This window comes from Phoenix dactylifera, chromosome 12 (genome assembly GCF_051530095.1).
Source record: "Phoenix dactylifera cultivar Ajwa chromosome 12, Ajwa_hap1_PhDact_Kaust_v1.1, whole genome shotgun sequence".
Taxonomy (NCBI): Eukaryota; Viridiplantae; Streptophyta; class Magnoliopsida; order Arecales; family Arecaceae; genus Phoenix; species Phoenix dactylifera.
In genome coordinates this window covers 3,468,052-3,495,507 of record NC_143201.1, presented here as the reverse complement: position 1 = coordinate 3,495,507, position 27,456 = coordinate 3,468,052, and the positions used below count along the sequence as shown (strand labels likewise).

The following is a 27,456-nucleotide window of genomic DNA, read 5'->3' as shown; positions in this document are numbered from 1 at the left end:
ATATTTAAGGTGACCTCCTCTACTGCTGGTTTCATTCCGAATCCATCTAATGACAGTGACCGAGTCTCTTTTGACAGACCTAGCCTGCAATCATCCTAGTTTCCAGAAAGAGAAACAAGAAGAAAGTTTCTTTAGCTTCTACCTGGATTTGTTTTCAGCAGTTTTTAAGGTCTCGGTCCACCGTATGATCATGAGAAGGCTTTTATAGCTTCTCCTCCATTTTCTATAATCTCATTAATCATAATTCTGCTTTTTATCGTATTTTTCATTTATTGTCTTTGGTTTCATTAAGGTTGCCATTAAAACCTTTACAATTTTGAGGATATTTCTCCCTGGCTTTTCTCCATAACCAGAGAAGGCCTTGATAGACCTCCTGATTTTAACCTTCTCTCTCACTAGATTTTTGGTATTGGAGATTGATTTTGTTTGTGGAATTTGGTCGGTGATATTAGAATTAAGTTGATGTATGGGTCGATCACCTACCTTCATGAGATTCGGCATGTTTTGTTAGTGGTTGGTTGATTTGGTGTTCTGATGATCCCCATGTGAGATCTTGATTTATAAACCTTGGCCTATGGTTTGATGTTGTCTGTACTAGGGTTGGGTTGTGGATCTGTTCTGACATGGATTGGCATTGTTCTCACTTTTGTAGATCGGCCGGAGGATTCCTGTGGTTTGTTCTGCACAAGAGGCGAGGGGATGTGTTTGGCTTGCTGAATTGAACTTTTTGGAGTCTATGGAGCAGTTTTAATGGAGTCTAGGTATCCTCTCTATCTTTTTACTTTATTAATTAATCTTAATAGCAATGGAGTAATTAGATACTGTTTCTCTTCTCTTTTATTTCTAGTGAGATTTTTGTGGTATTTGGGTTTCCATCTTTATGGTAATGTGAAAATAATATCAAACATTTCATACTCAGTTTGATCTATCAGATCCAAATGTTGAATCTTATATATTTGATTTTTTTTTTCCTTTTGTTTGATCTTAATACGAAAAGTTGCATGTGTGCATAAGAAATTGGGTTCTGACACTTATATTTACCTTTCAATGAAAAAGAAAATAAAAAGAAGAAACTTTGTGGAATAGATTTCCTCTCAAATTCTAACAGGCCTGGTGCTTGCATTTTTTTTCTTCTGGAATTCATCAACAGTTGAGAATAGCCCCTGAAACTGCTAAAAGTTCTTCTCACTGCTGATGCGCTGTTACTTTCTGAGTTATTTGATCTATGCGGTTGCTGTGTACCACATCCTTACGGTTTTCCAAATGTTTACTTTATGCCTGGTATTGCAAGTCCCAGACGCTCCAGAGTTTACCTGAACTGCCATTTTCTCAGAAGCCAATCAGGGCGAATACCACATAAACCAGAGAAGGTTTTACTTTTTCTGTTCTTTGCCCATATAATTTTGTAGAAGAATAATATGAATTAATCCCATTGCCATCAGCTGCTACATGGATAAAGTGAAATGACAAAACACCTTAAGTGTCAAGAAAAATGCTTATGTTAGCTTGAATATAAGAAGCCAATGTAATATTTTTGAAAGCTCTCATATCTGCTAAAGTTGGGTTAAGATCATTTTCTAAGGGGCAGTTAAAAAAGTTCTAATAATCCAGGTCTCAAATTGAAGTGCTGAAACATAATTGAAATGTATAGAAAATGGAACGTGTACATGTCTGTTATCCTCATCATCAAGGCAAGCAACAAATATGCGAATGAATGCATATGTGCTTCCTCTCAAGGCAACCAACAACTTTCGCAGTTATCTTTGGAAAGATTGAAATAACTCGACTACGGTATGTATAATATGATGGCCCTATAGAGAATATATTTGAATCTCTAAACTTGGTGGAGAAAACCAAGGGGAAAAACTTATCCTATAGAATTGATGTTAACCTTATCGTCTCGTAGAGAGATAAACATCTTAACAAAAAAATGTGAAATTATTGATGGAATTCATGTTTCATATGATTTCAGATCATTGCATGATTGATACAAACAGTATTGCACCTTAATAAGATATGGAGTTGAGTGGTTACTGTCACTTGAGCCTAATGGAAATTGGTTTTTTAGCTGCAAGCATATTGTGCTTTCTTGCAAATTCTCTGACATGTTCTCTGGGAGACAAGTTGTTTTTTTTTCTATTTTGTATAAAAATTGATTGTTGATCTATAATTGTAGACCAGTTTCTTCTTGAAGACAAATTTTCAAAAATTGAGATAGTGCAGCAAGATTACATGGTGTTATATGGTTGTTGATTGAGATCCAATGGCCCCCCTAATTTGCATGGAGGGGTGAGATTCACGGGGACTGTTGCATCTCCCATGGCACCCATCTGCATTATGAGATGGCATCATTATGCGGACTAAACCTCTTCCGAAGGATTAACTCCATTATCTGTCTAGTGTTGCTGATGAGTTGAAAGCTTAGCTTAGGTTGATGACACTTGATATATGCTGGTTCCCTTGTAGTTTTCATTTAGTTAAGAAGAGCAAAGACCAGATGTTACACCAGAAGTTTAATAAGAGTATTTTTGAGTTAGCCAGGTTTGGGAGGATGAATGGAGTTGTCTCTTGGAGAATAGCATGATTGTTGCATGTCATGAGAAAAGGGTAAACATACCATACATATAATCAGATTAAATACTTCAGGATTTCAATATTGGGTCAAAACATGATGAAACCATGTGAATGTGCAGATAGAGGTGCAATTTTTGTGAAACCATGAAGGTTACAGTTACAAGGGAGGCAATAAACAAAGCCTATGAAGCCTCCCCTCCCCAACCCCACCTTCCCCCACCCAAAAGAAAAGAAAAGAAAAGAAAAATTGCTTATGGATTCAGCTTCAGATATTAATGTGAATAAAACTCAGATGAGATGAAAAGGTTGTGTGAAAGGTTAAGATGGCTCGGTAATGATAGGGCCTTGAGTTTATGCAGGAGAGTTTGCAAAGAGGAGGGTGGGTGCCTGGAAACTTTTGGAACACTAGATGAAATACAATTCACAAAGAATGATGATGCGGGACAGTTGATTTAGAGAAGAAATTAAGTAGGGGAAGGAGGAGGGAGGAGTCTGGAGTCCACCAGATACTAAAGCGAAGTCTCGTTTTTAATCCCCAAAATATTCTGCTGAACAATAGATAAGGGGGTGCCATATATAGCCCCAATACAACTACCCATGATCCCCACAAATGAGATCATGTAACTACCCATGACCCAACAACATCATGGGTCACTACACTAGCTAAATACAATCAAACAAGCAAACAACTAATAAAATACGAAAATACATAAGAAATAAATGAAAATACGCAAGAAAATAAAACTAGGGTGGCCAAAGTGCTATGCACGCCGGCGACGCCTGTATACATGCTGGAAACGGTGGTTTGTGTCCCCACCAACTCCCCTCAGCGGAGAAGAGTTCGCCTCTGGCGAAACGGATGTCTGGTAATGCTCCAACAGGTCTGAAGCAAGTCGCTGGAGCTCATCTCTGCTAATCCAAGTATCATCTGACGGAGGTCGACCATGCCATCTGACCAGGTATCGCTGATAACCACCGTTCTGCGTACTAACAATCTGATCATCCAAAATCTGTTCCACTGTGTCTGTGATCTGCGGAGAAAAAGGTACAGGAGGCAAGGCAGGAGCAGGAGATATGTTCTCAAAATTGGATGTGCAGTCAGTGTCAGGCTCATTGAGCGGGTCTGTAGGAATAGTTGTCGGACCTCGGTAGGCAACTAAGTCTTCTACGTTAAAAACTGGATTAATCCCAAAATCACTTGGAATATCCACCACATATGCATTAGATCCAACCCGTTTCAGAATTTTGTATGGACCCATACTTCGGGCGTGCAATTTCCTAACGGCTCCTGGTGGAAACCGTTCAGGTCTGATTCTGATCATTACATCATCACCCGCTCGAAATTCTTGATAACGTCGACGTAAGTCAACGGCCGTTTTATATCTCACATTGTTGATTTCAATTTTTTTCTTAATCTCTTTATGTAAATTTTGCATGTGTTGCGCAAAGGATTCAGCGGTCTCAGAGATTCTATTGTTAGGGGCTACTGGGATAAGATCAACAGGTTTTCGCGGTACATAGCCTAAGACAATTTCAAAAGGGCTCAAGCCAGTGGTCCTGTTTACAGAGCTATTGTAGGCGAATTCAGCTATGGATAAAAGAAGATCCCAATTACCTGGGTGGTCACTTACCAAACATCGTAGAAGGTTTCCTAGACTGCGGTTGACCACCTCAGTTTGCCCGTCTGTCTGAGGGTGATAGGCTGTGGAATATTTAAGCTTAGTACCCATAAAGTTCCAGAGGGTCTTCCAAAAATAACTAACAAATTTGACATTTCTATCAGTCACTATCGAGGTTGGAAGCCCGTGGAGCCTAACGACCTCATCAAAGATAATCCTCGCAACTTTGGAGGCATCAGAAGTCTTGGAAGTGGGTAGAAAATGTGCCATCTTAGAGAACCGATCCACTACCACGAGAATGGAATCATGCTTACTTCTAGTCTTTGGCAATCCTAGCACGAAATCCATACTAATGTCCTGCCAAGGACGATCTGGGACAGGAAGGGGCGTATATAAACCAGTGTTTTGTTTGCGCTGTTTGGATAGTTGACAAGTACGACACTGACTAACAATTTTTGCAACATTCCGTTTTAAACTAGGCCAATAAAATCTTTGTTCGACCATATCAATGGTCTTATTTCTACCAAAATGGCCAGCTATTCCTCCCGCATGAAGTTCCCAAACAAGAAAATCTCTAAGGGATGTTTGAGGGATACATAGCTTGTTTCCTCGGAACAGAAAGGAATCAACCACAAGGTAATCACTATAGTCCCTGGTGCGACCATCTAAGACGCTTGCATAGATCTCAGCGAAGTCTGGACAAGTTGCATAATCGTCAATTATTCGTTCAAATCCAGTAACATTTATGCTTACCGACAAAAGTAATGCTACACGACGGCTTAAGGCATCAGCTGCTTTGTTGTCAATACCTGCTTTGTGACACAACACGAAGGTATATTCTTGAAGAAATTCAGCCCACTTTCCGTGTCGTGAATTCAATCGCTTTGGGGAATTTAAGTACCTCAAAGCTTCATGGTCGGAATATAATACGAATTCCTGAGGTAGCAAATAGTGACGCCAGTGACGCAGCGCTTGTACAACTGCATAAAATTCTTTGTCATAGGTGGAATATTTTCGTTTGGCATCATTCAGCTTTTCACTGAAGTATGCGACAGGATGCTTTTCTTGGCTTAAGACACCACCTATACCTATACCAGATGCATCACAAGAAACTTCGAAAACTTTAGTAAAATCTGGGAGGCGCATCACCGGGGCTTCAGTCATTCTAGTCTTGATCTCTTGGAATGCCCTTGAGGCCGCAACGGTCCAATGAAATTCACCTTTCCGGATACAATCCGTAATCGGTGCAGTGATCGTACTAAAATTCTTGATGAACCTTCTATAAAAGGTGGCTAGGCCGTGGAAGCTTCGCACCTCAAATAATGTAGTGGGTTCGGGCCATTCAAGAATAGCTTGGACCTTCTGTGGGTCTGCTGAAACACCCTCAGAAGAAACAACGAATCCTAAGAAGATTACACGATCAGTCATAAATGAACACTTCTTAAGATTCGCATATAGGCTTTCTTTTCTCAGTGAATCGCAAACCAAACGTAGGTGCTCAAGGTGTTGTTCCTTGTTTTTGCTGTAAATTAAGATATCGTCAAAGTAGACTACAAGGAATTTACCCATGAAAGGTCTTAGTACTTGTGTCATAATTCGCATAAATGTACTAGGTGCATTTGTTAATCCAAAGGGCATGACTAGCCACTCATATAACCCATCCTTGGTTTTGAAAGCTGTTTTCCATTCATCACCTGGGCGGATACGGATTTGGTGGTAACCACTCTTAAGGTCAATTTTGGAAAAGATAGTGGCACCTGCCATCATATCAAGCATGTCATCCAATCGTGGTATTGGAAACCGATATTTAACCGTTATCTTATTAATTGCCCTGCTATCCACACACATTCTCCAAGTGCCGTCTTTTTTGGGCGTTAGAAGCGCCGGCACCGCACACGGACTAAGACTTTCTCGGATGAACCCTTTTTGGAGTAGTTCATCAACTTGCCGTTTCAATTCAGCGTGTTCAATCGGATTTAGTCTATAATGAGGCAAGTTCGGGAGAGTCGCCCCTGGAACCAAGTCTATGGCGTGCTGAATGTCACGCATAGGGGGAAGCTCATCAGGAAGGTCCTCAGGAAAGAGATCCTTAAATTCTTCCAGAACATGATGAACTTCCTTCGGAAAATCTATTTGAACATCAGGAACAACTTCTTTGGACACTAACACAATGACTATGGATCCTTGGGTTGCTGCTTTCTCGAATTCCTTAGGACTAATGATTTGAAGGCGCTTTTCAACCTTCACATCCTTCTTTCCAGCAATAGAAGGTCTAGGCGGTAGAGGGTTTAGTCGAATTTTCTTTCCTTGGTGAACAAAAGAACAGGAATTGGATTTGCCATAAATAGTCACATCCAAATCATAAAGCCACGGTCTACCAAGGATGATGTGTCCGACGTCCATGGGAATAACATCACACCAGACCTTATCATTATATTCAGAAAAGTTGATTTGGACGAGGCAACGCTCAGTGACTGGTATAGCGGTTTTATCCACCCAAGACACATTATAGGGGTTAGGGTGAGGCACTGTCTTTAACTGTAGCTTCTTGACAGTTCTTGTGGATACAACATTGACACAACTCCCACTGTCGATGATAACCTTACAGCTATGTTCGCCACATTTGATATAGGTGTGAAATATGGATCGACGCCTCCAGTCATCATCTTCTCGCTTTGGTTGTGTAAGGACACACCTGACTACACCTAAAGGAGTGGAACCCTCAAGTGAGTCCGGTTCCTCACCTTCATCTGACTCTTCAGGGTCTATCTCTGGTTCATGGACCAACTCATTCTCTTCATCATTTCTATCTTCTTCGATGACCAATGTTTTCTTAGTGGGACATTGACTAGCTCTATGCCCAAAACCAAAACATCTGTAACACTGATCTCGAGAAATTTTGGGTGGTTCACTTAAAATTCTCTTACTCTTTTGATCATTAATTTTTGGGGACTCGGTCGCTTGATTTCTGACATTGGGCTTACTCCAAGTATTAATCTGACTACCGTGGGTGTTCTTATAATTGGTCTCCTTAAGATCGAATCGCCTAAAGGTTGTCTTATTAGTATAACGCTCAATGTCTTGGACGAGTTGATAGGCATGTTCTAATGAATTGACCTCGCGTAAAATAAGCTCTTTTTGTAGATCATCTCGTAATCCGGACCTAAACCTAGAAAGGGTCAATTCCACACTCTCGCGTGCATCACATCGCATGAAGAACTCATCAAAGCGAGCGATGTACTCAGACACAGGTTTGTTTCCTTGAATCAAGCGTTGCCACTGATCTAACAGGCGACTCTTATAGGATGTTGGGAGATATTTTTCTTTTAACTTCTCCTTCATTTCATCCCAATGTACCACAGGGGGTTGTCTAGCTCTAGCAAGCATATTTTCTATTGTGTTCCAATGTAATTTTGTAGGACCAATGAGCTTCATTTTTGCAAAACGAACTCTGCGATCGTCAGACAAGCTATACCATTCAAAGTAATGGTCCATATCAGCGAGCCAATCGATGAAGACTTTTGGGTCAAGACGACCATCATAACTTGGTGCATCGATCTTAATACTGCGCATTACATGCTCATCTGGTGTCTCACGTGCTCTTAGATAGTCCCTTTGGTGTTGTGGCCCAAAGCCTCTGGGGCGGGACGGTTCAATCTCACCAAGTTCAGATTCTCCATCGTTGTGAGTAACTTGGAGGTTGGTGATTGAATTTTCAGCTATAGTCAAGCGAGTATTCAGCCTAGTTTCAAGGTCAGTGATTCTTGCTCCTAATCTGGTTTCTAATGCTGCTATGGCATCTAATACCTGTTGGTTTGGGTTGGTCGACATCTCATGTGAGTAAGATGTACCGCTGCGAGTTGTCATACTCTAGAATTCAAAATTCCTAGATATATAATTAACATTCAGAATAAAATCAACGATGTTGAATAAAAGACGACTTTTGACGTAGTCTCGGTTACCTTCGAATTAGCACAGGTGATAACAAAATATCAGGACCTTAGGTACTGCTAACCTTGGTTTGGATCATGCAAAATCTTTGCAGGTTAATCTAATGAAAGTGGGGTCCTTCAAATTGATTTGGGTTTCACCAGATTCAAGTAAAATTTCCTAGTTGCCTTTCGAGGATTTGAAAATAATTTGTAAGGCTCAATATGTGTTTTCAAGGGGCATAGGCTTTTATAAAAGTAAGGTCCTATCTCAAACCGACAACATGAAGTGAAACAATAATAATCTAAAGATAAGCTAGTTTATAGGGAAAGGCTGAAAAATAATTATTTAAAGGAAAGATACGACCTCTTCTTGCAGATCTGAATCAGTGGATGAGTTTGGATGGCAAAGTGTAGGATGCAGAACCGGAACCCGACGATTTGTAGAAAATGCTGCTGGAAGATGGCTGACTGCAGCGTCGTTGTAAAAGTCCAACTCACGGCTGGGTCTGGATCCAGATGCAGGGCCTGAAAGCGAAGCCCGCAAAACACTGGGCCAGAAGATCAGCTCGGCCCGCGTGACAACAGGCCGAACACAGGCCGGCCCACTCGCCCGAAAAGCAAAGACTAGAGGGGACCCGAAGCTTCTGGATGGCTTCGGATCCCGCTGTGCGTCGTTGGGTGAGGAGCTTCTGATACCAAGGAGCTGAGGGTGACACCGGTGGAAGAAGAGAGGGGAGATCTCCGTTTTGGGGAGCGAAGGAAGCGACGAGGGCGGACGATGGAGTCGGCAACGGAGGTGGAGGTGGTGGCGCGGGGAAAGAGATGGGATGGAGGTTTCGGTGAGATGGGAGGGAGAAGGGATGGGAGAACTCGAGGGTTGGAGAAAGAGTGGGAAAGAATAGAAGAAGAAGGGGAAGGAGCGATATCGGAGGTGGATCCCTCGTTCTGGGGAGCGAGGGGGTCGGCGAAGGCGGAGGATGGAGTCGGCAGCGGAAGTCGGAGGTGGCGGCACAGAAGAAGAAGGGGTCTTGGTGAGATGAAAGGGAGAAAAAGAAAGGGGTTTAGGGTTTAGTGAGCCGAGAGGGAGAGGAAGAGTCGACTGAGGGAAGAAGAAAATGGGAAGACTCAAGGTCGGTGGAGGGTGGAGGAAACGGAAAAGATGAAAGAGGGGGAAAGGGGAGGGTGGCGGTGTGATTGAATCAGCGGTGCGTGCGGTCGCTGAGGTGAGCTGCGGCGGCGAGCGATGGTCCGACAACAAGGAGGAGAGACGGCTCGGTGGCAGCAAAGAGCGGCGACAGTGGCGGTGGAGGCGTGACAGTGAGGCGTCGACGGCGGCGGTGGTGGCGGAACCCTAGATCTGGGTTCTTCTCCGTCGAACGACAGGTACGGTCTTCCTTTTTTTTTTTTTTTTTTTTTTTTTTTTTTGAACAGCACGTGCAAGTCACGTGCTGCGTCTGGGGTGGTCACGTGTGAAGTCACGTGCGAGGCTCACGTGAGGGTCATGTGACCTTTTTTTTTTTTTTTTTTTTTTTTTTTTTTTTGGGGGGGGCGGATCCGGCTAATGAACTGGTAACGGGTGAGGGACTTACCCGTTAACTGGTGTTTCTGCAACCTCCCGACGGTTTCGGGAGGTGGTACCGGGCTCTGCGGCTACAGTTGCTGGCAGTTCCCGGCGGTCGATCGTGGCGAAGTCCACGCTAGCAGTGCAGAGGAGGGAGATCTCAGTGGTCTGTGGTGGTGGCCGGCGACCGGTCACCTGCTCCGGCACTGGGTTCCCTCGCAGGAATGTCTCCTGTCTCTCTTCGTGTGCGCGGTGGCCAGCAGACGCTTCGGCGGGTCCGAGGGACAGGTCTGAAAGAAGGGCAGCGATGCTCCTCTTCTTTTTTGACAGAAGGAGTCACCCGTGGTCCGTCAGCTCGCTCCGGCGTCCGGGGTCGGGTTACCGCGTAGATTTCGTGTGCCCACCGGAATCCTGGGATCCGGCGATGCTCTGCCATACACTTGGTAGATTTCTGTGGGATTTTCGGGACAGAGGAGACAACAAAAGTTTTTTTTTTTTTTTTTTTTGCAGACTGTCCCACTGCGGCCCAGAAAATGGCAGTGAAGAAAAGGAAGGGAAAGGATCACGGATCGGGGCGTTGGCACAGAGGCAAAGCCCAACAGTGCTCTGATACCAAACTGATGCGGGACAGTTGATTTAGAGAAGAAATTAAGTAGGGGAAGGAGGAGGGAGGAGTCTGGAGTCCACCAGATACTAAAGCGAAGTCTCGTTTTTAATCCCCAAAATATTCTGCTGAACAATAGATAAGGGGGTGCCATATATAGCCCCAATACAACTACCCATGATCCCCACAAATGAGATCATGTAACTACCCATGACCCAACAACATCATGGGTCACTACACTAGCTAAATACAATCAAACAAGCAAACAACTAATAAAATACGAAAATACATAAGAAATAAATGAAAATACGCAAGAAAATAAAACTAGGGTGGCCAAAGTGCTATGCACGCCGGCGACGCCTGTATACATGCTGGAAACGGTGGTTTGTGTCCCCACCAAATGAGAGATGAAGTATAAAGTAGTTTGTATGTGGCTCTGTTAGTTGTTTTAGCTTATGATAAGTTCCGGCAACAAGAATGCAGTATTTGGTCCTTACATGAAATTTATTAATGGGATTCCTAATTCCCCATGCATGTTTTAGGATATCAAACTTTTATGAAAGAAGGTTCTGGAAAATCACTGATGACCCTTCATCTTAAACAAAATACGCAGGGAACCAAGTTTAGCAAGTCTGCTGCTGCAGAAATAAAGCATTATCACTGGTTATTCTATAGTTTTTCCCTCTGAAGCTTTTAATCGAAGAAACAGTTTTCATATCCCCTGGTCTTCTCTGAATCACCCAAAACAGGAGAATTCTCTTTACTTGGTCTCACTGGTTGAGTGATCAATAGATGCCAAATTTCCTTCAATAGTAACTATTTGCCAAGCCCAACGAGTAGTTAGTGGTCACAACCTGAGCATCTGAATTTTATAAGAAAGTAATGAAGTAGTTGAATTACTTTAGTCCTACCTGTGTCTAACTGACTCTGGTGTAAACCTAATTTGGAATCACTGATCCGCAAGTTTTGAAGTAGAGCTTTTGTGAAATAGCAATCTATTAAGTAGTTTATTGTAGTATAATATGTTGCTTCAGTATAACATGAGAAATAGCAGCTGTCAAGGTAATGGGAGCTGAATATGTATGATTTAAAGCATTAAGCGATCTGCTATATATGCTACTAACAACATAAATCATGCTGAGATTTGATATTATTTATTCTATGAACATCTTTTAATATCATTGCACCTCAAATCTGAAAAACGTCATCATCTACATGATCTTTCTTTTTCTGTGATTTGGCTGGTCATTTTTCGGATATGTTCATACTTTGTTTTCCATCTAATTTTCAATGTTTTTAATGTATTAGAGCACAGACAGTTTCTAGTCAAAGTCCACTGATCTTTACATGTGACAATATTTAATTTTTAGATAAATTTTAGTGGGGACATAATGCATTCCAAAATGATTGGAACTACCGAGACAAAAAACCATTTCACAAGATGTGTCCATCAACTTCAGTGAGGATCTAGAGCATGATGCAGTAAATTCTGGTTACTCTATGGAGGCCACTGTGACTCCATCCATGCAATTGAATGGTGGTTCTGGTGGTTCTGATGAAGTGAAGGTGAAGCGATCCCTCAGGCACAGGACTGGTATATATTATGGTATATTTGATTTGAGCTCAGAAGAAGATTCAGAGTGTGAAGGGACTGTTGAGGTACGTGTACTTATCATCCACAACTTTTTTTCTTTGTTGGTTTTTGTGGTGATGCAGTGATGAATGCTTTCATGGATGCCTCTGATAGGAGAAAAAAGAAATTTCATTTTCCCATGTCACTTTCTGATTGCTCTCTTTGCTCCCATATAGCATGACGGAAACTGTTATTTGCAAGGTCCGCCGTACCGGTCCGGATCGGCGTACCGGTGGCCGGCCGGACCGGTACGGTACCGGTCCGGACCGGTACCGTACCGGTCCGGACCACTTTCTTTCCCATCAAAAAAAAAAAAAAACCACAGCGAGGCGCTGTGGTTCCCCCCCCCCCCCCCCCCCAAAAAAAAAAAACACCGTACCGGTGCGAACCGGCCGGTTCGCACCGGTACGAGGCCGGTACCAAGCGGTACCGGCCGGTTCACAGAAGAAAACCGGAAATACCGGTTTTCATCTGTGTCCGGTACCGGTCAGGGACCGGACCGGTACGTACCGGCCCGTACCGGCCGGTACGTACCGGCCGGTACGGACCGGTACGGCATTCCTTGGTTATTTGCATTGCAGTCTCTGCAATGCAGTGTTTTTTTCCTTCTAGAAATGGATTAAATGATATATAACGTAAGTAATGACATTAAGGATCAGTGTTTGATTGCAGTAAAAACCAAAACATGCCCATTTGATATTTGAATCATACAGAACGAGAAATCCACCATATATTATTTAACCTGCATCTTACATCCATTAACAGTGATACTGATGACACCAGAACTGTAGGTCTTTTAAGAACAAAAGGAAGAGAAACTGGGATAAGAGATATGAAAGTAGGAGAAGGATGATAATTGTATAATAAACATTAAGTCAAACTTTATACCAACTCTTCATTGCCTTTCTTTCCTTGCTACATTCCTTTATATAGATTGTAGATCTTTTCATATGCCTTAAATTAACACCTTACAACTTCCTAACAGACAAAGAATAACTATTTTTGTAAATTTCAAGCAGCATATGCATGAATGATAATTAATGAAACTTAGAAACTTTTAGAAACTGTAAAGACACGTTCCACATAGATAAACAAATATTGAAAGATTAATCACCAATCGCTATCATTTAGTTATCAATTACTATTTGACAAGACTTTGACTTAGGTTAAGATAACGGCTACTCGAAAAAGGGTTGATCTAAAATGGTTTATCCATTGCTTCTACGTCAAGTGAATGGAGGATATCTCAATTCTGTGGACATAAGCGCCTCTATCTCCTTTTTATCAGTTAATGCTGTCATATTCTGCACAAAATAACTGATTCGAGTAATTCAGTCATCAAATTTTCTAATCATAGCTTTGTTGCAGGATCACTCTTCAAAACTTCCCCACCAAAATGAAAATGCATGCAGAAGCCCAAGCAGCTCTAAATATGAAAAGGTTTGTTTTAGAAAGTTCGACTTTTTAATACTTAGATGAGCTAGCCAGCCTCTCATAATGGCGAACTTTTTGGAACAGGCAACTTCCAGATGGCATCCAAAAGAAGCATGTAGACCTATCATTGATGAAGCTCCTGCATTCTATCCAAGTGAGGGGGTACATTAGTCTCTCGATTTATATATCCTTTTTGTTAGGCATCATAAAGATCCTTTACTACAGAAAATATTGTTTTCCTCAGGAATTCAAAGATACGCTCGGGTACATTGCAAGCATACGACCAAAAGCAGAACAATATGGTATATGCCGCATTATACCACCCCCTTCTTGGACAATGCCTTGCCCTCTAAAAGAGAAGAGTTTCTGGGAACATGCTAAGTTTACTACTCGAATACAACAAGTTGATAAGCTTCAAAATAGAGAGCCAACAATAAAAAAAAGATCTCGGAACCATTGTCACAAGAGAAGAAAGAGAAAAAAGCGGTTGAGATTTGGAATGACTCGTAGGCGCAATAGCTCTAATGATTCTGAAGCTAGCGACTGTATTGGCTCAGATACAGATGAAAAGTTTGGTTTTCAATCTGGTTCAGACTTCACTCTAGAAACATTCCAGATATATGCTGATGAATTCAAAAGGCAGTATTTTGGGATGAAAGATGCTAATGAAAATGTAATTTCTGGAAGTGATGACCATGAGAAGAGGTGGCAACTGTAATAACCCCAAAATTTTTTTTTATATAAAAAGGGATAGAATAGTCCTTTAAAATTGATATAAGGGGTAAAATGGGAAGGAATCAAAAGTTAATGGCATAACAGTAGATATGTTGAAGTGTTAGGGGCAAAATAGGAATTTAATAATATTAAAAAAGGGTAAATAGTGCTTTGATGTGATTTAAAGGGGGGTTTACTGTGGCTTTTGGAATGAAACCGAGAGAAGAAAGGGAGGGGTTCTCAGGCGACAGAGAGGAAAAAAAAAAGAAGAAGAGGGAAGGAAAGGAAGAAAGGAAGAGGAAGAAGAAGAAGAAAAAGAAAAGGAAGGAGATCCCGGTTGCGCTGCCAGCTGAAGGAAAAAGTGTAGATCTCCTTCCCCTCTACGCAAGGACCTCGATTTCCAAAAAGAAAAAGGTAAATATCCATTCCTATCTAGTCTTTTGATGACATTAGGCTATACAAAGGGTGGATATAGTCTAGAGGGGTAGGATAAGGGTTGTAGAGGCGGTTAAAAGAGGAAGAATCGGATTTTGACAAATTTTTCCGGCACTACGGAAAAACTGTGTCGAAGTCCCAACTTCGGCGAATTATTTAGGGGGTCAAACGACCTCCGATAGCAATGTTAGGTAGAATGTTAGGTAAAAATTTCATCAAATTTGGAAAGTGGATCAAAACCGGGATGAAGTAACCCACTGTCAGTTTGGGTTACTGTTCATCCGGGTGGAAAATAAGGGATTTCATGCCATAATAGGGTATTAAGCCTAGATTAGGCTAAGGGAGACCTTGTACTCGTGCAAGGGAGTCCCTAATACACATAAATGATGAGTTAATTAATAGAAAAAGAAAAAGAGAAAGAAAAGAAAAGATTTAGGGAACGGGGGAGTTGAATCAATTAAAGTTCCCTATATTATAATTGGCACGTAGATTATAGCCCTTGATACAAGACTAAATGTATTGTAAATGCATGTCACAGTTGGGCAAGAAGCTAGGGAACAAGAGGAAGAAGTTCCCCACTGCCTGCTGTAGATTTTTGGAGGCGTATCAGGGCTGTGCCGGATTGACAGGTGAGTGGGAGTCATGTACTTTGCACCATGAGCATCCTTAATTCATTTTCATGAATGTCGCCAAGTGTGAATTGATTCCACTTGAGCATATTGATTGATATTGTAGTAGATTCCTCTATAATCTTGATTCTCCATGCTTGATTATTCTGTACATGCATTTGAGGGAACATTGAGAGAAATTACGAGGGGTTGATGAGTAATCAAATTGATTCCGAATTGTGAAATGATTTCTTTTGTAAATTGATTTCATTTCCTCTATTTTAAAGACTTGTGAGTCGTAGCTTGATTATACTCCTTTATGAGTAATGAAATTGGATCTGAATTGTGAAATGACTTCTTTTGTAAATTGATTTCATTTCCTCTATTTCAAAGACTTGTAGAGCCCTTCTCATGGTATATTGAGTTGCATTGTACTCCCGTGATTCCTCACTCCCAACCCTGATGTTAGTTATAATTGGGTCGTGGCCGAGTGAGTGGTAGTCTTGATTATGCTCCTTTTTAGTAGAGTATTGGGAGGGTGCATTATGGCATTTATGCATGGCTTGTCAGTATCTGCAGGACACCTATAGTCGATGGGGTTGAACATCGGCCTTTGTGCATATAGTAGCCTTCTGGGTGGGCAGAGCCCAGTCCCTTCCTGGGGGGGACACGGCCCTAGGCGTAGGATCGGCCGGTCCTACGACTTATATTCTGCTTGCCGCCGGGCATAGTAAGACCCCGCGAGGTGCAGTATGGCTTTCCGCGGATGTAGAATTCCCGCGAGGTGCCGTTTAGTATGTAGATGTGAGATGGATTTCTGTTCTGGATACTGGCCGGCATTTACATGATTAGTGTGGTGTCTTATCCTACATATGCATGTGACAGTAAGGAGTTGTTGCTGGTTCGCCTGGGGCATAAAACCCACCTCCCGACAGCTGTCTAGTGATGATTTCAGCATATTGACACCTGATTTGTATGTTCCAGCATTATGATCTGTTGAGCATATTCATGAGTAGCATATATGTTTGCTTGATTATTCCATATACGCTTCAGATGAGTTGATATTGATTGTGGTGATATTGATGATTTACTCCATATTCTTTATGTTGAGTTCATGTTCATCTTGTTATTGATCTTGAGATTTTACCTCGAGCCATGATTATATCTTGTCTCATGTGCATAGTACTCTCTACTCCACTCACTGAGTATTTATATACTCACTCCCCAGTTTGGTGTTTTTGATTGCAGGGCAGGTATTGTATAGAGAGGAGCAGGATTAGTGGTTGCCTGCTAGCTGTGCCGCTCCATAGTATAGTATAGTATAGTATAATGTAAATAGAGGTTTATACCTTTTGGTGTATTATAAACCTTCTATTGTATATAGTGCATAGTTACAGTCATAGATCCTGTTGTGGATATGGGTTTGACCATGGATGGAATGGGAACCAGATTTTTATACAGATGAGTTATATGCCTGAGATAATGTATTAATATATATTGTCCAGGTTCATTATGTGACGGATTATGTGATTGCTGCTCTGACAGGTAGTGTGTTGTATGTATTGAGATAATCCTGACAGGTCACTATAGGAAAAGTGATCATTTTGTGCATGTATCATGCCAAATTTTTCAAGATCTATTGATGATTGATAGGTAGTAGGGTTCTACGCGGTGGCTGGTGGCCTTATGCCTACCCGCACCCTAGGACCGTCGCGGCGGCCCGCCGGGAACGGGGCGGGGGTCGTGACAGCAACCCTCAGTGGAGGAAATTGAAGGAGAATATTGGCACATAGTTGAGGAAGCAACTGAAGAAGTTGAGGTATAAAGTTTGGTTACTGTTGCTGGTCCTCTTTTTTGAACTCTTGGAACTATATAAATTTTACTTTCTCTTCTCATTCAAATGCAGGTGCATTATGGTGCTGATTTGGATACTGGAACGTTTGGCAGTGGATTTCCTAAAGCACCATATTCAGCTAAAAATGACTCAGATGCGTGTGTGCTGTCAGGTTGGAACTTAAATAACTTGCCACGACTTCCTGGTTCTGTTCTTTCATTTGAAAGAGAAGATATCTCTGGGGTATTAGTCCCTTGGATTTATGTAGGGATGTGCTTTTCTTCATTTTGTTGGGTAAGTATGCAATTTAAATTGTGTTTTTCTTCATTTTATTGGGTAAGTATGTCATTTAAATGTTTGAATTTTTTTTGTTCTCCATTCCATTTGCTATCTCCATCCAGCTTATGGACATCGCTCAAGTTCTTGCTTGATTTTGTCATAAACATCAATCAAGCAAGTTTTGTCTATGTTATTAAGTTTGTATTGTATAGGGTTTAGAGAACTTCCATTAACAATGGACATGGCAATTGACATAAACTAATGGTAAATAACTCACAAATATGCTCAAAGAATAAAATAAAAGAACATAAAGTTTGTCTTTGTTTCATTTTTTTTGAGTTGATCTATATTATTTTCTTTATAGGTTTGATATAAATTCTTGCCATAATTTCTATCCTGTTATTCATGCCAATATTTTTTACATCCTTGAAATCAATGCCTTACTATCCTTTGATCTTGTGTGTGGCAATAGCATGTGGAAGACCACCACCTTTACTCTCTGAATTATATGCATTTTGGCGATCCAAAGGTATGGTACGGAGTTCCTGGAAGTGGGGCTGTGAAATTGGAGGATGCAATGAGAAAGCATTTACCTGAGTTGTTTGAAGAACAACCTGATCTGCTGCATGAATTGGCAAGTCTCAATCAGTCTCACATTTCCCCATTTCTTATACATCTTGAAAATGATTAGATCCGAACGTATATGTAAATGTCTTAATTAGCATTTACTTGTCTTGTATATCTTTTGCTGACTGATGGATGGCAATACTGTGATACAATTCCATTTAACACATTTAGAAGTGTCTGTTTATAATTGCTTTTCTAGATCCTTAACATTCTGATATTTTAATGTTATAGTTATCTTATTTGATATTGATTTAGATTTTTGTTTCAGTAACTACTTACCGATTGTTGTACCTCATCTGTTCAGTTATTAGCTACTTGAAATCTTAAATGAGGTTCATACCCATGAGTGGTGATAGTCAAATTCATCAAGAACCTTTTTAAAATTAATAGGAATATCGAATAAGGAAAAATCCATAGCAAATATTGCTCAGAAAATTATAGAACCGTACAAGGTAGATCGAGCGCGAGTGATGATGACTGAGCCCTACCTAATCCATCTCCACGTCTGATGAATCCGGATGGAAGTTATCCTATAGATGCTGTATCCATGCCTGTTCGAAATGCGAATCATAGTATTCATTCTTATGGGAATGGGAATGAAAAACAAGAGAGACTTTTTCTAGAAATATGGACGAATGGAAGTTTCACTCCTAAGGAAGCACTTTATGAAGCTTCTCGTAATTTGATTGATTTATTTATTCCTTTTCTACATGCGGAGGAAGAGGACATTAATTTCGAAGAAATGGTTGGCACTTTATCGATATGATCCTGCTAGCAGAGGTTCCTATGTGCTCGTTTAACCTACTTGAAAAAGATGGGAATTCCAACTCATCTAAGTTGATGAAAACTGCTACTAACTAGTGGGACCAACCTCTATGGTAGAGCTTGAAATCTTTTGTTCACCCAGGTCCTACTATAGCTCCGTGCTAAGGCAAAGGAACCTCTTTTAATGCAATATCATGGTTGTAGAGTATTATGAATTATTTACACTTATCGAAGTTTATTTCTGAATCTTAAAATTCTATTGTTTCTATATTGACTTCTTATTTGATCATCCCATATCAGTGTGTTAATTCTCGATGCTGGATCCCATGCCAGTACTATATGATATAGGTTGGCTTGGTATGATATGCCCCCTGTACCAACACATGGTATGCTGCTGGAATCAGCACAGCAGCTGTACCATGTATCAGTGATATTATCTGAAAATTTTTAGGAGGGTAGACATAAGATGATGATAGAGTAATGCATGTCATTCATCATGTCAGTGCATAGTGACATATCATGAGTTCTGCTAATGAAATCTTCAGTACAACCTAAATGGACCAAGAAGTAGCTGCTATAGCGGTATTAATTGGTCGAATAAAAGTTCTATCACACAAGATAAATAATTTATCCATATTCTTACATTATTGTCTGTCACATTATTTCTATGGTTTCTCATCTAAGTGGAACCTGATATTCTTCTAGGTCCCACTCAGCATCCCGAGTCTTAAACTTGAGCCTGTGACAGAATGATGAACTTCTGCAACAAGCATGTTTTGGGGATGATAAGTGATATATTTTCACTTACAGTAGGCAACAATCCCTTGAATGTGACTTATGATACATTTTCATTGAAAGGTAGTAACATAGAATACATGAATGTGTGGTTTTTATATGATAGACCAAGAGATAACCATACAATACTCCCAATGTCAAAGGACATTGGACTGGAAGTTCGCCAGTAAATAGTGAAAGTGCATAGTGATGGTGGTATGACCCTTCCAGAAGAGATCCACATGTTGCTCAGTAAACTATATTTGGAAAGCAAGAGATTGATGATTAAATGTCAAGCAAAAATGTTGAATTTGATATGGAGGTCTTATGTCCACTTGTAAACTAAAAAGGTAGATGCTTTATATGAAAACATTTACATCTAAGATAGTAGATTTTAAATGACCTATAAGTCAGAGTTGTACTTTTGCCATGACAATCATGATATGTAGCAGAGAAGTTGACTAGGACATTTTAAATGTAGTGCTGGGACCAAGGTCCATCTCAAATTGATGCTAGCGGTGTTGCTTCTAATTAAAAATTGTGGAGACGTCATCCATAAAGATGACTATGGCATTGCAAAAGAACTGTGATGCCCTATGAAAATAGCTTGTTAAGAGAATTAACCACAATAGCTAACAATGAAACAAATATTGAGAATGGCATGTTAATGCTCAAACCAGGAGAATAGAGTCATTTTGAGCGAGAACGTATATGGCTCGAAGTAATTGAAACCAACCTTTTGTAGAACCTGTAGGTTGCAGAATGGTCCATGATTCATGTCAACTGACCACTAGACCCCAGCTTCTAAAGCTGTTAGGGAAGGGTCAGTGACGTTTATCATGATCTATCCTCATGTGCAGCCTAGACCATGCATGGGAAGGCATGAACAAGTCAAGAATGACTTAGGACAATAACCGAGAATGAGTGACGAAAAGTAAAAGACTCATGATGGCCAATAAGTTAATTAAAGAAAGACTGATTGAAAAGGGATTTGGACCCATGACCTTGAAATGAACTCCGATACCATGTTAACTTACCACTAGGCCCCAAAAGATTGGGCTGTTATAAAGCCTTACCAAGGTTCAAAAATAAGATTTGTTGTTAGTGAAGAATTGATTGTGGATAGCATGTAAATTAGATTTGGTACATGTCGCATTGGTCAACTCGGACAAAACTCAAAACCCCATACAACATCCAGTCCCCAATATAATATTTTTCCTGTATTTTCATCTAGTTTAATGAATTTTGGAACATGAACTCGAAAGCACCACTCTACAATTTCAGTTTTAGTATTTACTCATTTAGTTTCACCAGTTTATGTCACACCATAATTGATGTATTACAAGGTGCAGCAAGCAAGTATTATGACCAGCTGGACCATGCCAAGCTTTGCTGGATCTAGGAATTTGGAGGCAAAGACTTCGACAAGCAAATAGTTTTCATTGGAGACAGTATCAACTTTTAGCCATGTTTCTATATGTGTAGTTGAAATTCTAACATGTTTTCTTATTAATGGGTCCTATATCTCGCATAATTTTATATCGGGATTAATGCCCGACTTAGGGATCATGTTCTATATATATGCTTTTAATAGATTTTATGAAGGGGTTGGTTTTTGTCATAAATAAAAATTTTCTGAGAGAACTTCACCAAACAAAGGGTTCTTCAATCCAATTTGCCTTCAATTGTGTGTTGATATCCAAAGTTTAAACCAGGCAGTGTAATTGCTCTTTACTCTTTATGCTGCATCAATGATGCTCCTTTTTTCATCTGAATTTTAACATTTTCTGTCTCTGCCTCCAGATAGTAGTAGCCAGTTTATCTAAGAGAATGTGCTTACAGCTTAAAACTTTCCCTTAGCCAAAACCACTACCTACAAGCATACCCTGACCAAATGAGATTGGCTTTTTGAAATACTTTGCCTTTCTTAAGGCATTTCTCCTCTATCATACTAAATTTTATTCGTATGATGTAACAATTTGAGTCAATTTTTAACATCATACTGGTGCCAACACCATACTGATGCTCTAATGGAACTTTACCAAAAGTGTTAATGTGTCTAAGTGGTATAATGCTTCATTCTTGAATAACTTCCTTGCAGAATTTTAATTCGTAACATATCGGAAATATGAAACCACAAGATTCTTGAATACTGATGCTCTAATGGAACCCTTACCAAAAGGGTTTGTGTGTCTTAGTGGTATAATGCTTCATTGTTGAATAACTTCCTTTCATAAATTTAATTTGTAACATGTCAGAAATATGAAAATCACAAGGTTACTATTCAAATCCTTTAATGTCATGTAATGATTGTATCTTATCTTTTTGATCATATTGGAGCAGGTTACACAATTTTCTCCTTCAGTCCTTAAAGAAGAAGGAGCACCTGTTTACCGTGCCATTCAGAATTCTGGGGAGTTTGTTCTGACATTTCCAAGAGCATACCATTCTGGTTTCAATTGTGGCTTCAATTGTGCAGAGGCAGTAAATGTTGCTCCCATGGACTGGCTGCCACATGGGCAATGTGCTGTTGAGCTCTACAGCAAGCAACGTCGTAAAACATCCTTGTCCCATGACAAGTTACTACTTGCTGCTGCACGGGAAGCTGGTAGAGAACTTTGGCAGCAGCCTGTATCGCAGAGGAATGACCTGGGAATTTTGAGATGGCAAAATGCTTGCGGAAAGGATGGAGTACTTACTGAAGCCATTAAGGTGAAGCGCATAACTGAATGTGCTCTCTGTGTGTGTGTCTGTGTGTGTGTGTGTGTGTGTGTGTGTGTAGAGTTTTGTGAACTTTTTGTTCCTTAGATGTACTTTTCTCCTTACAGGTGAGAGTCAGGATAGAACAGAAAAGAAGGGAGTCTATTTCTAGTATATCAAAAGCTAGAAATATGGACAAGGATTTTGCCTCATCAAGTGAGAGAGAATGCTTCTTATGCTTTTATGATCTGCACCTGTCTGCCGCTGGTTGCGAGTGCTCTCCAAATCGTTTTGCATGTCTAAACCATGCAAATTTGACATGCTCTTGTGAGCCTTGCAGAAAATATTTACTCTTCCACTATGACTTGGATGAATTAAACACTCTAGTGACAGCCCTAGAGGGGGATTCAAGGGAAGTACAACACTGGGGATTACAGGACTTCAGGTTGGCTTTAACTCCACATATGACATTGTTGGAGAAATCGAAAGAATCCTTTGAGAAAAGCTTACTCGAACCAAAGAGGACATTAATTTATGTTAACATCACAGATGCTGAGGTCAACAATAAAGACTGCGAGAATCAGGTAAAGGATAATGTTCTTCTTGAGCCAAACACAAAGTATCCTACTTTTAATGAAACAGAAGGATCCCTTAATATGAAGGCACCATGCAAATCTGACTTAAGAAAATATTCAGAAACTAGTGTAAAAAGAGAATCTGAAAGTGGGAACTTTGACAGAGTACCCTTATTTACGAAATCAGAAGCGATTGATTTGGAGCATCATGAAGTTGGATGCCAGGGATCATCACCAGTCAAAACCAACGTCTCACTCAGAAGTAATAAATGTGAAGGGGGAGACAGATGTTGTCCTGGTCTCAACAAGGAACAACAATCTGCAGATCCTAAAGTCAAGTCACCAGAATATCTTGATCACCGTGTTGTCAAGGAAGTGTGTCGCAGGAGTCCTGATATATTTAGACAGGAACTTTCCTCAAATTCTGTGTTGGTGGTTGTTAAGGATAATATGGATAAAACCGAGGAGTATGTTCCTTTGCGGATAACCAATAATCTCATTGGAACTAGTTCTGAATGTGGGTCTTCAATGTCCATTAATAATCCTGCTGAGTTGGCTTCTTCCTGTGACATTGCTATCAGAAATTTTAATGAAGCGTCGTGTTCAAGAAATGCTGAATATTCTCATAGATCAAGTCCAAAGCTGTTTGGTATTGACCTTCAACATCATCTGCCTTGTTTAACCATACCTTTAGATGGCCAATGCAGTCAGCCCATTGGGGATATCTCAGTCCAATCTTGTGCATTCGATCAACGTGATCAAAAGGTTCACAAGAGGTTGAAGTATTGTGTCGAACCTATTAATTTTGGAACTGTGGTGCCTGCAAAAAAGTGGTGCAGTAGGCAAGCAATATTCCCCAAAGGTATGCTTCCATAGAATCAATTAAACAGCCTTTTCAGTTGACTAAACAGTATGCTGAAAACTTCAATGTAATGAATTTGCAGGATACAGAAGTCGTGTCAAATTTATCAGTGTAGTTGATCCAGCGACGACATGTAGCTACATCTCAGAAGTTCTGGATGCTGGACTCCTGGGGCCTTTATTTAAGGTAGGCATTTCAGGGTAATAATTATAGGCTTGCATCGTTGACATTTATACTCTAGCAATGGTGAACCTTGCTTACCTGTATATCACTAATTTCTGCTTTCCTTGCATAATGCATCTTTTATCCAAAAACAAAAAGAAATATTTCTATAACAATCATAAATAACTGGAGCTTTTGCTGTACTTCTAATTTATAATTGCTGTCAAATTGCAAAATACATTTTGTATGAATTTGTAATAAGTGGATGCCATTAGCAACAATGATTTACCAAAAACTCCTATAATTGAACAATATAATGGAGAACTTACTATACAATGTTAACTATGATAATACCATAACAGCCATGGTATACCATACCTAGCATAACAACAGTAAGCAATAGAATGACTTGATTATTCCTCCACTGTAACCAGTGAGCTTTAATGCCATCAAATTGCATTCATTTTTTTTCTTTTGTTTAATCCTCTTGCATGATGCAATTCTATCAAAGCACTTCTTTTTTGCAGGTCTTCTAATTTTTGAAACAATTAAATCCCCTTTACTACAAGTTTCAACTGATATAGCTTGCTGTTATACTCTGCTTACTTCTAATTAGGTGATGGTAGAAGAGAACCCAGGAGTATCCTTTATGCATGCTTCTGCTACAAGGTGTTGGGAAATGGTGCAAGAGAAATTGAATCGAGAGATCATTAGACAAAATGGTCTTAGGAAGCAAGGTCTTCCCCCATTGCAAACTCCAGAATCTGTGGATGGACTTGAAATGTTTGGTTTCTTATCTCCATCAATCGTTCAGGTTTGCCTGCCTCCAAACTACTACTAGTTAACTTCTAAGGGATCTATCTTTGGAGTCCACTTTTGTTATTATTAGTATTTGTACAACATCTACCATCTTCAACTTATTAACCAATTTGGATCCATTAACAATTCAATCGCAATACTTTACATTAGGAAATCATCATTGATATGCCAACATAGAAATTTGCAATTGAATCCAATTACATTTGTTAGTGAGATGGATCCCAACATGTGCGGTTTCTTTTTTGAAAAAAAAAGCCCACATGCAGACGAGAAGAGTTTTTGTTTTTTGTTTTTTTGCCTTCAATATATCTTCTCGGTGTTAGCTTTCAGTAGTTTGTGACAGCTTGTAAGAAACACTTTCTACATTCCTATAGAGATTGTAATTCTTCCATATAATTCTATTTTTTTGGAATATACAAATGCCTAAATCTATTTTAGAAGATGAATCCCACCTTCTAAGTTTAAACCTACAACTACTTCTGGAGCACGGCTGAGGAGAGGGGTATCAACCAGTGGACCCAAGTCTGGTTTGCATAAATAAATGCAATTCATTGTTGATTTCTTCATAGCAATTAGAAACTTTAGCAAAGCTTCCATATAAATAAGATTTATAAGACTAACTTGAATGAAAACAGGTTATTGAGGCTCTTGATCCTTATCATAATTGCCTGGAGTATTGGGCATCAAGATCAAATGTGTTGTCTCTATCTGAGGGGATCGATGTGAAAGATGGGCCTTTAGAACTTGCTAAGACCTCAAGCATTCATATTGCTGCAAGTGGTTGCTTGGCTAATGCACAGAAGTTGTTTGGTGTGGATTTAACTAGGAAGAAGCAGGATGAATCAAAAATTGACAACCATACATCAGAAGGAGAGGCAGAACGCGTACTTGGTGGATTGCTGAAAAAGGCAAACCTTGAAGAATTAACAATGATGCACAGAATATTCTGCGGTGGGCCAGAGAGCAGCATCTGGAGAGCAGCATTCAGTTCTCTGCTAGATGAGATCCAGAAGAATGTAGATAAATAAAAATAGGAAAGAAACTCAAGCAATTGCTTCGATTCCTGAGGGATGAGCTGCTATGGAGAACATCTGGAAACCAGATGACACATCGATATTGGAGCTGCTGTTCTTTCTTCCAAAGGTGACACCATTAAATTTCATTTATTTGCAGTGCCATTAGGTTATTCTTTTCAAGTTCCATGTATAGCTTGTTGGATTATTGCACATTTCTAATCCCATAGTCCTAGATCATGTTTTCATAGAATGATTTGTCTCCATGCACTACCCTCAATATGCGAACCATTGTATAGAGATTATAGATTCAAGATAAACTTTTGAACCTTTAGAATACAATAATATCTTCTTTCCTTGATTAATTGGCATCTCTGTTCAAGTTCTAGTGTGTGAATTCAGGTGTTGCTGAATGCCTGGAGCATATGCAAGGCCACTTTATTGCAAATAAACTATAGCTGTGTGTGTGTGTTGTTGATGAAACTTTAGACGGGCCAAAAATTAGAAATACTGGGAGATGTGGATAACATTCTGTGAAATGTAACTGATAAAATGATGCATAATATAGTGAAAAAGAGAGATGGGAGAGGATCTTGTGGAACAACTATTTAGTAGTGAGGAACTGAATTAGCCATTTGCCCAACTTATAAATAAGAGGTCTCTAAACTGCCAATGTTAACGACAGTCAGAGTACAATTTTGTTAATTTTGCGTTGTTGTCAAAGAGAAATGTGAATTAGCTTTATCTGAATAAATGATCCTTATTGAAAGAATTACAGTAGGTGACTGAGGTGTATCAGAAGAATTGACTTATCATAACAGGTACAATGACTGAAATGAATCAAGATAATACCTGAATTAATTAAACTAATAATTAGCATTAGAGGGAATTCATCCACTGCAACCTCTGTCAAGAATCTGAGCTTTAATACAATGTTAAGTAATCTGATTTAATTGATATGGGAAGGGTCATCAATATATATCAGGTTTAACAAACTTGGACCTTATGCTTTATAATAATCCACAAGTTCCTTAAAAACCTGCATCTCAAAATTAAGTGCTCCACCATCTCTGCACACATACCTGATTGCCACTCTAGTTTCTTTTTTCTCAGTTTTTTCATTGTCATGATTTAATGTTTACCAAGAGCCATAGAAATACCTTGATCGCCGGCGAGGGAATGCCTTTCCCCAGAAGCTTAGCAATGGAACAGATAATCCCACCATTGATCTAAGAAGAGCCTGTAGAACCTTCTGCCAGGAAAAAAAAACCTATCTTGTTCTGTCGAACGGATCCTGTGCTGCCATTGTTTCTCTTTGTTCACCTCCAAAAGAAGCTTCTTCTCATGCTCTCAACAGCCTTTTTTGTAAGAAAGTTCACTTCTCTGCTTGCTCTTAGGGAAAATATAGAAGTGGATTCATTTGGCAAACATGTGGAATTCATTGACTGTTGAGGTAAACACATATCAAAACATGATATTCCATTTGATTATGTGAAGGAACTTTTGACAAAAAGCCTGTTATTTTAACGTTCAAAAGCGAACTCCCTATTTGAATGCATACTTAGCTTGCCTCTCAGCCTCACTATGTAGGCAACAATCTTCTTGCATGTGAAATTACATTAGGTTTTCTTTAACATCATGTGCTAAGTTTCATATTGAAGTATGTTCTCTTTTGCTCCACGACAATAAGAATGACAATAAATAAATAAAGTAAAATAAAATAAAACTGAATTATGTCCTTGGCAATGAAATGGTGATGACTGGATCACCGTTTTTCTCAGGAAAAAAGAAAAAATTCCTCAGAAAGTCCAAACTTAGCTGTTCCTAGGGGTGTCACTGGAAAGGATAGATCGTGTATTGGATTGGGCCTAGGGCCTTCTTTCAGCCAGGATTCCAAGGTTAGAAATGAGCCCACCATGGCCCAAACCAGGC

General features: G+C 39.9%; 1 protein-coding gene across 7 annotated transcripts; it reads left to right on the top strand.

Annotated features, from left to right (window-relative positions):
- LOC103719396 (lysine-specific demethylase JMJ18-like) lies at positions 1 to 26,278 on the top strand. Of its 7 annotated transcripts, none has more exons than XM_088708186.2 (15): positions 1 to 169; positions 653 to 761; positions 1,151 to 1,370; positions 11,661 to 11,949; positions 13,292 to 13,363; positions 13,442 to 13,519; positions 13,602 to 14,070; positions 16,869 to 16,933; positions 17,021 to 17,242; positions 17,700 to 17,861; positions 21,737 to 22,105; positions 22,222 to 23,530; positions 23,613 to 23,716; positions 24,309 to 24,506; positions 25,147 to 25,889. In XM_088708186.2, the coding sequence occupies exons 4-15, from the start codon at positions 11,791 to 11,793 to the stop codon at positions 25,537 to 25,539; spliced, it is 3,600 nt and encodes a 1,199-aa protein (XP_088564312.2). In that variant the 5' UTR covers positions 1 to 169; positions 653 to 761; positions 1,151 to 1,370; positions 11,661 to 11,790; the 3' UTR covers positions 25,540 to 25,889. The 7 variants fall into 7 exon arrangements, 6 of the variants coding, with proteins under 6 accessions (XP_088564312.2, XP_088564311.2, XP_088564310.2 ...); XM_088708185.2 differs by having other exon boundaries at positions 34 to 545; XR_015971827.2 differs by lacking the exons at positions 1 to 169; positions 1,151 to 1,370 and adding exons at positions 195 to 545; positions 25,927 to 26,278 and having other exon boundaries at positions 25,147 to 25,654.
- Positions 26,279 to 27,456: the final 1,178 nt, after the last annotated feature.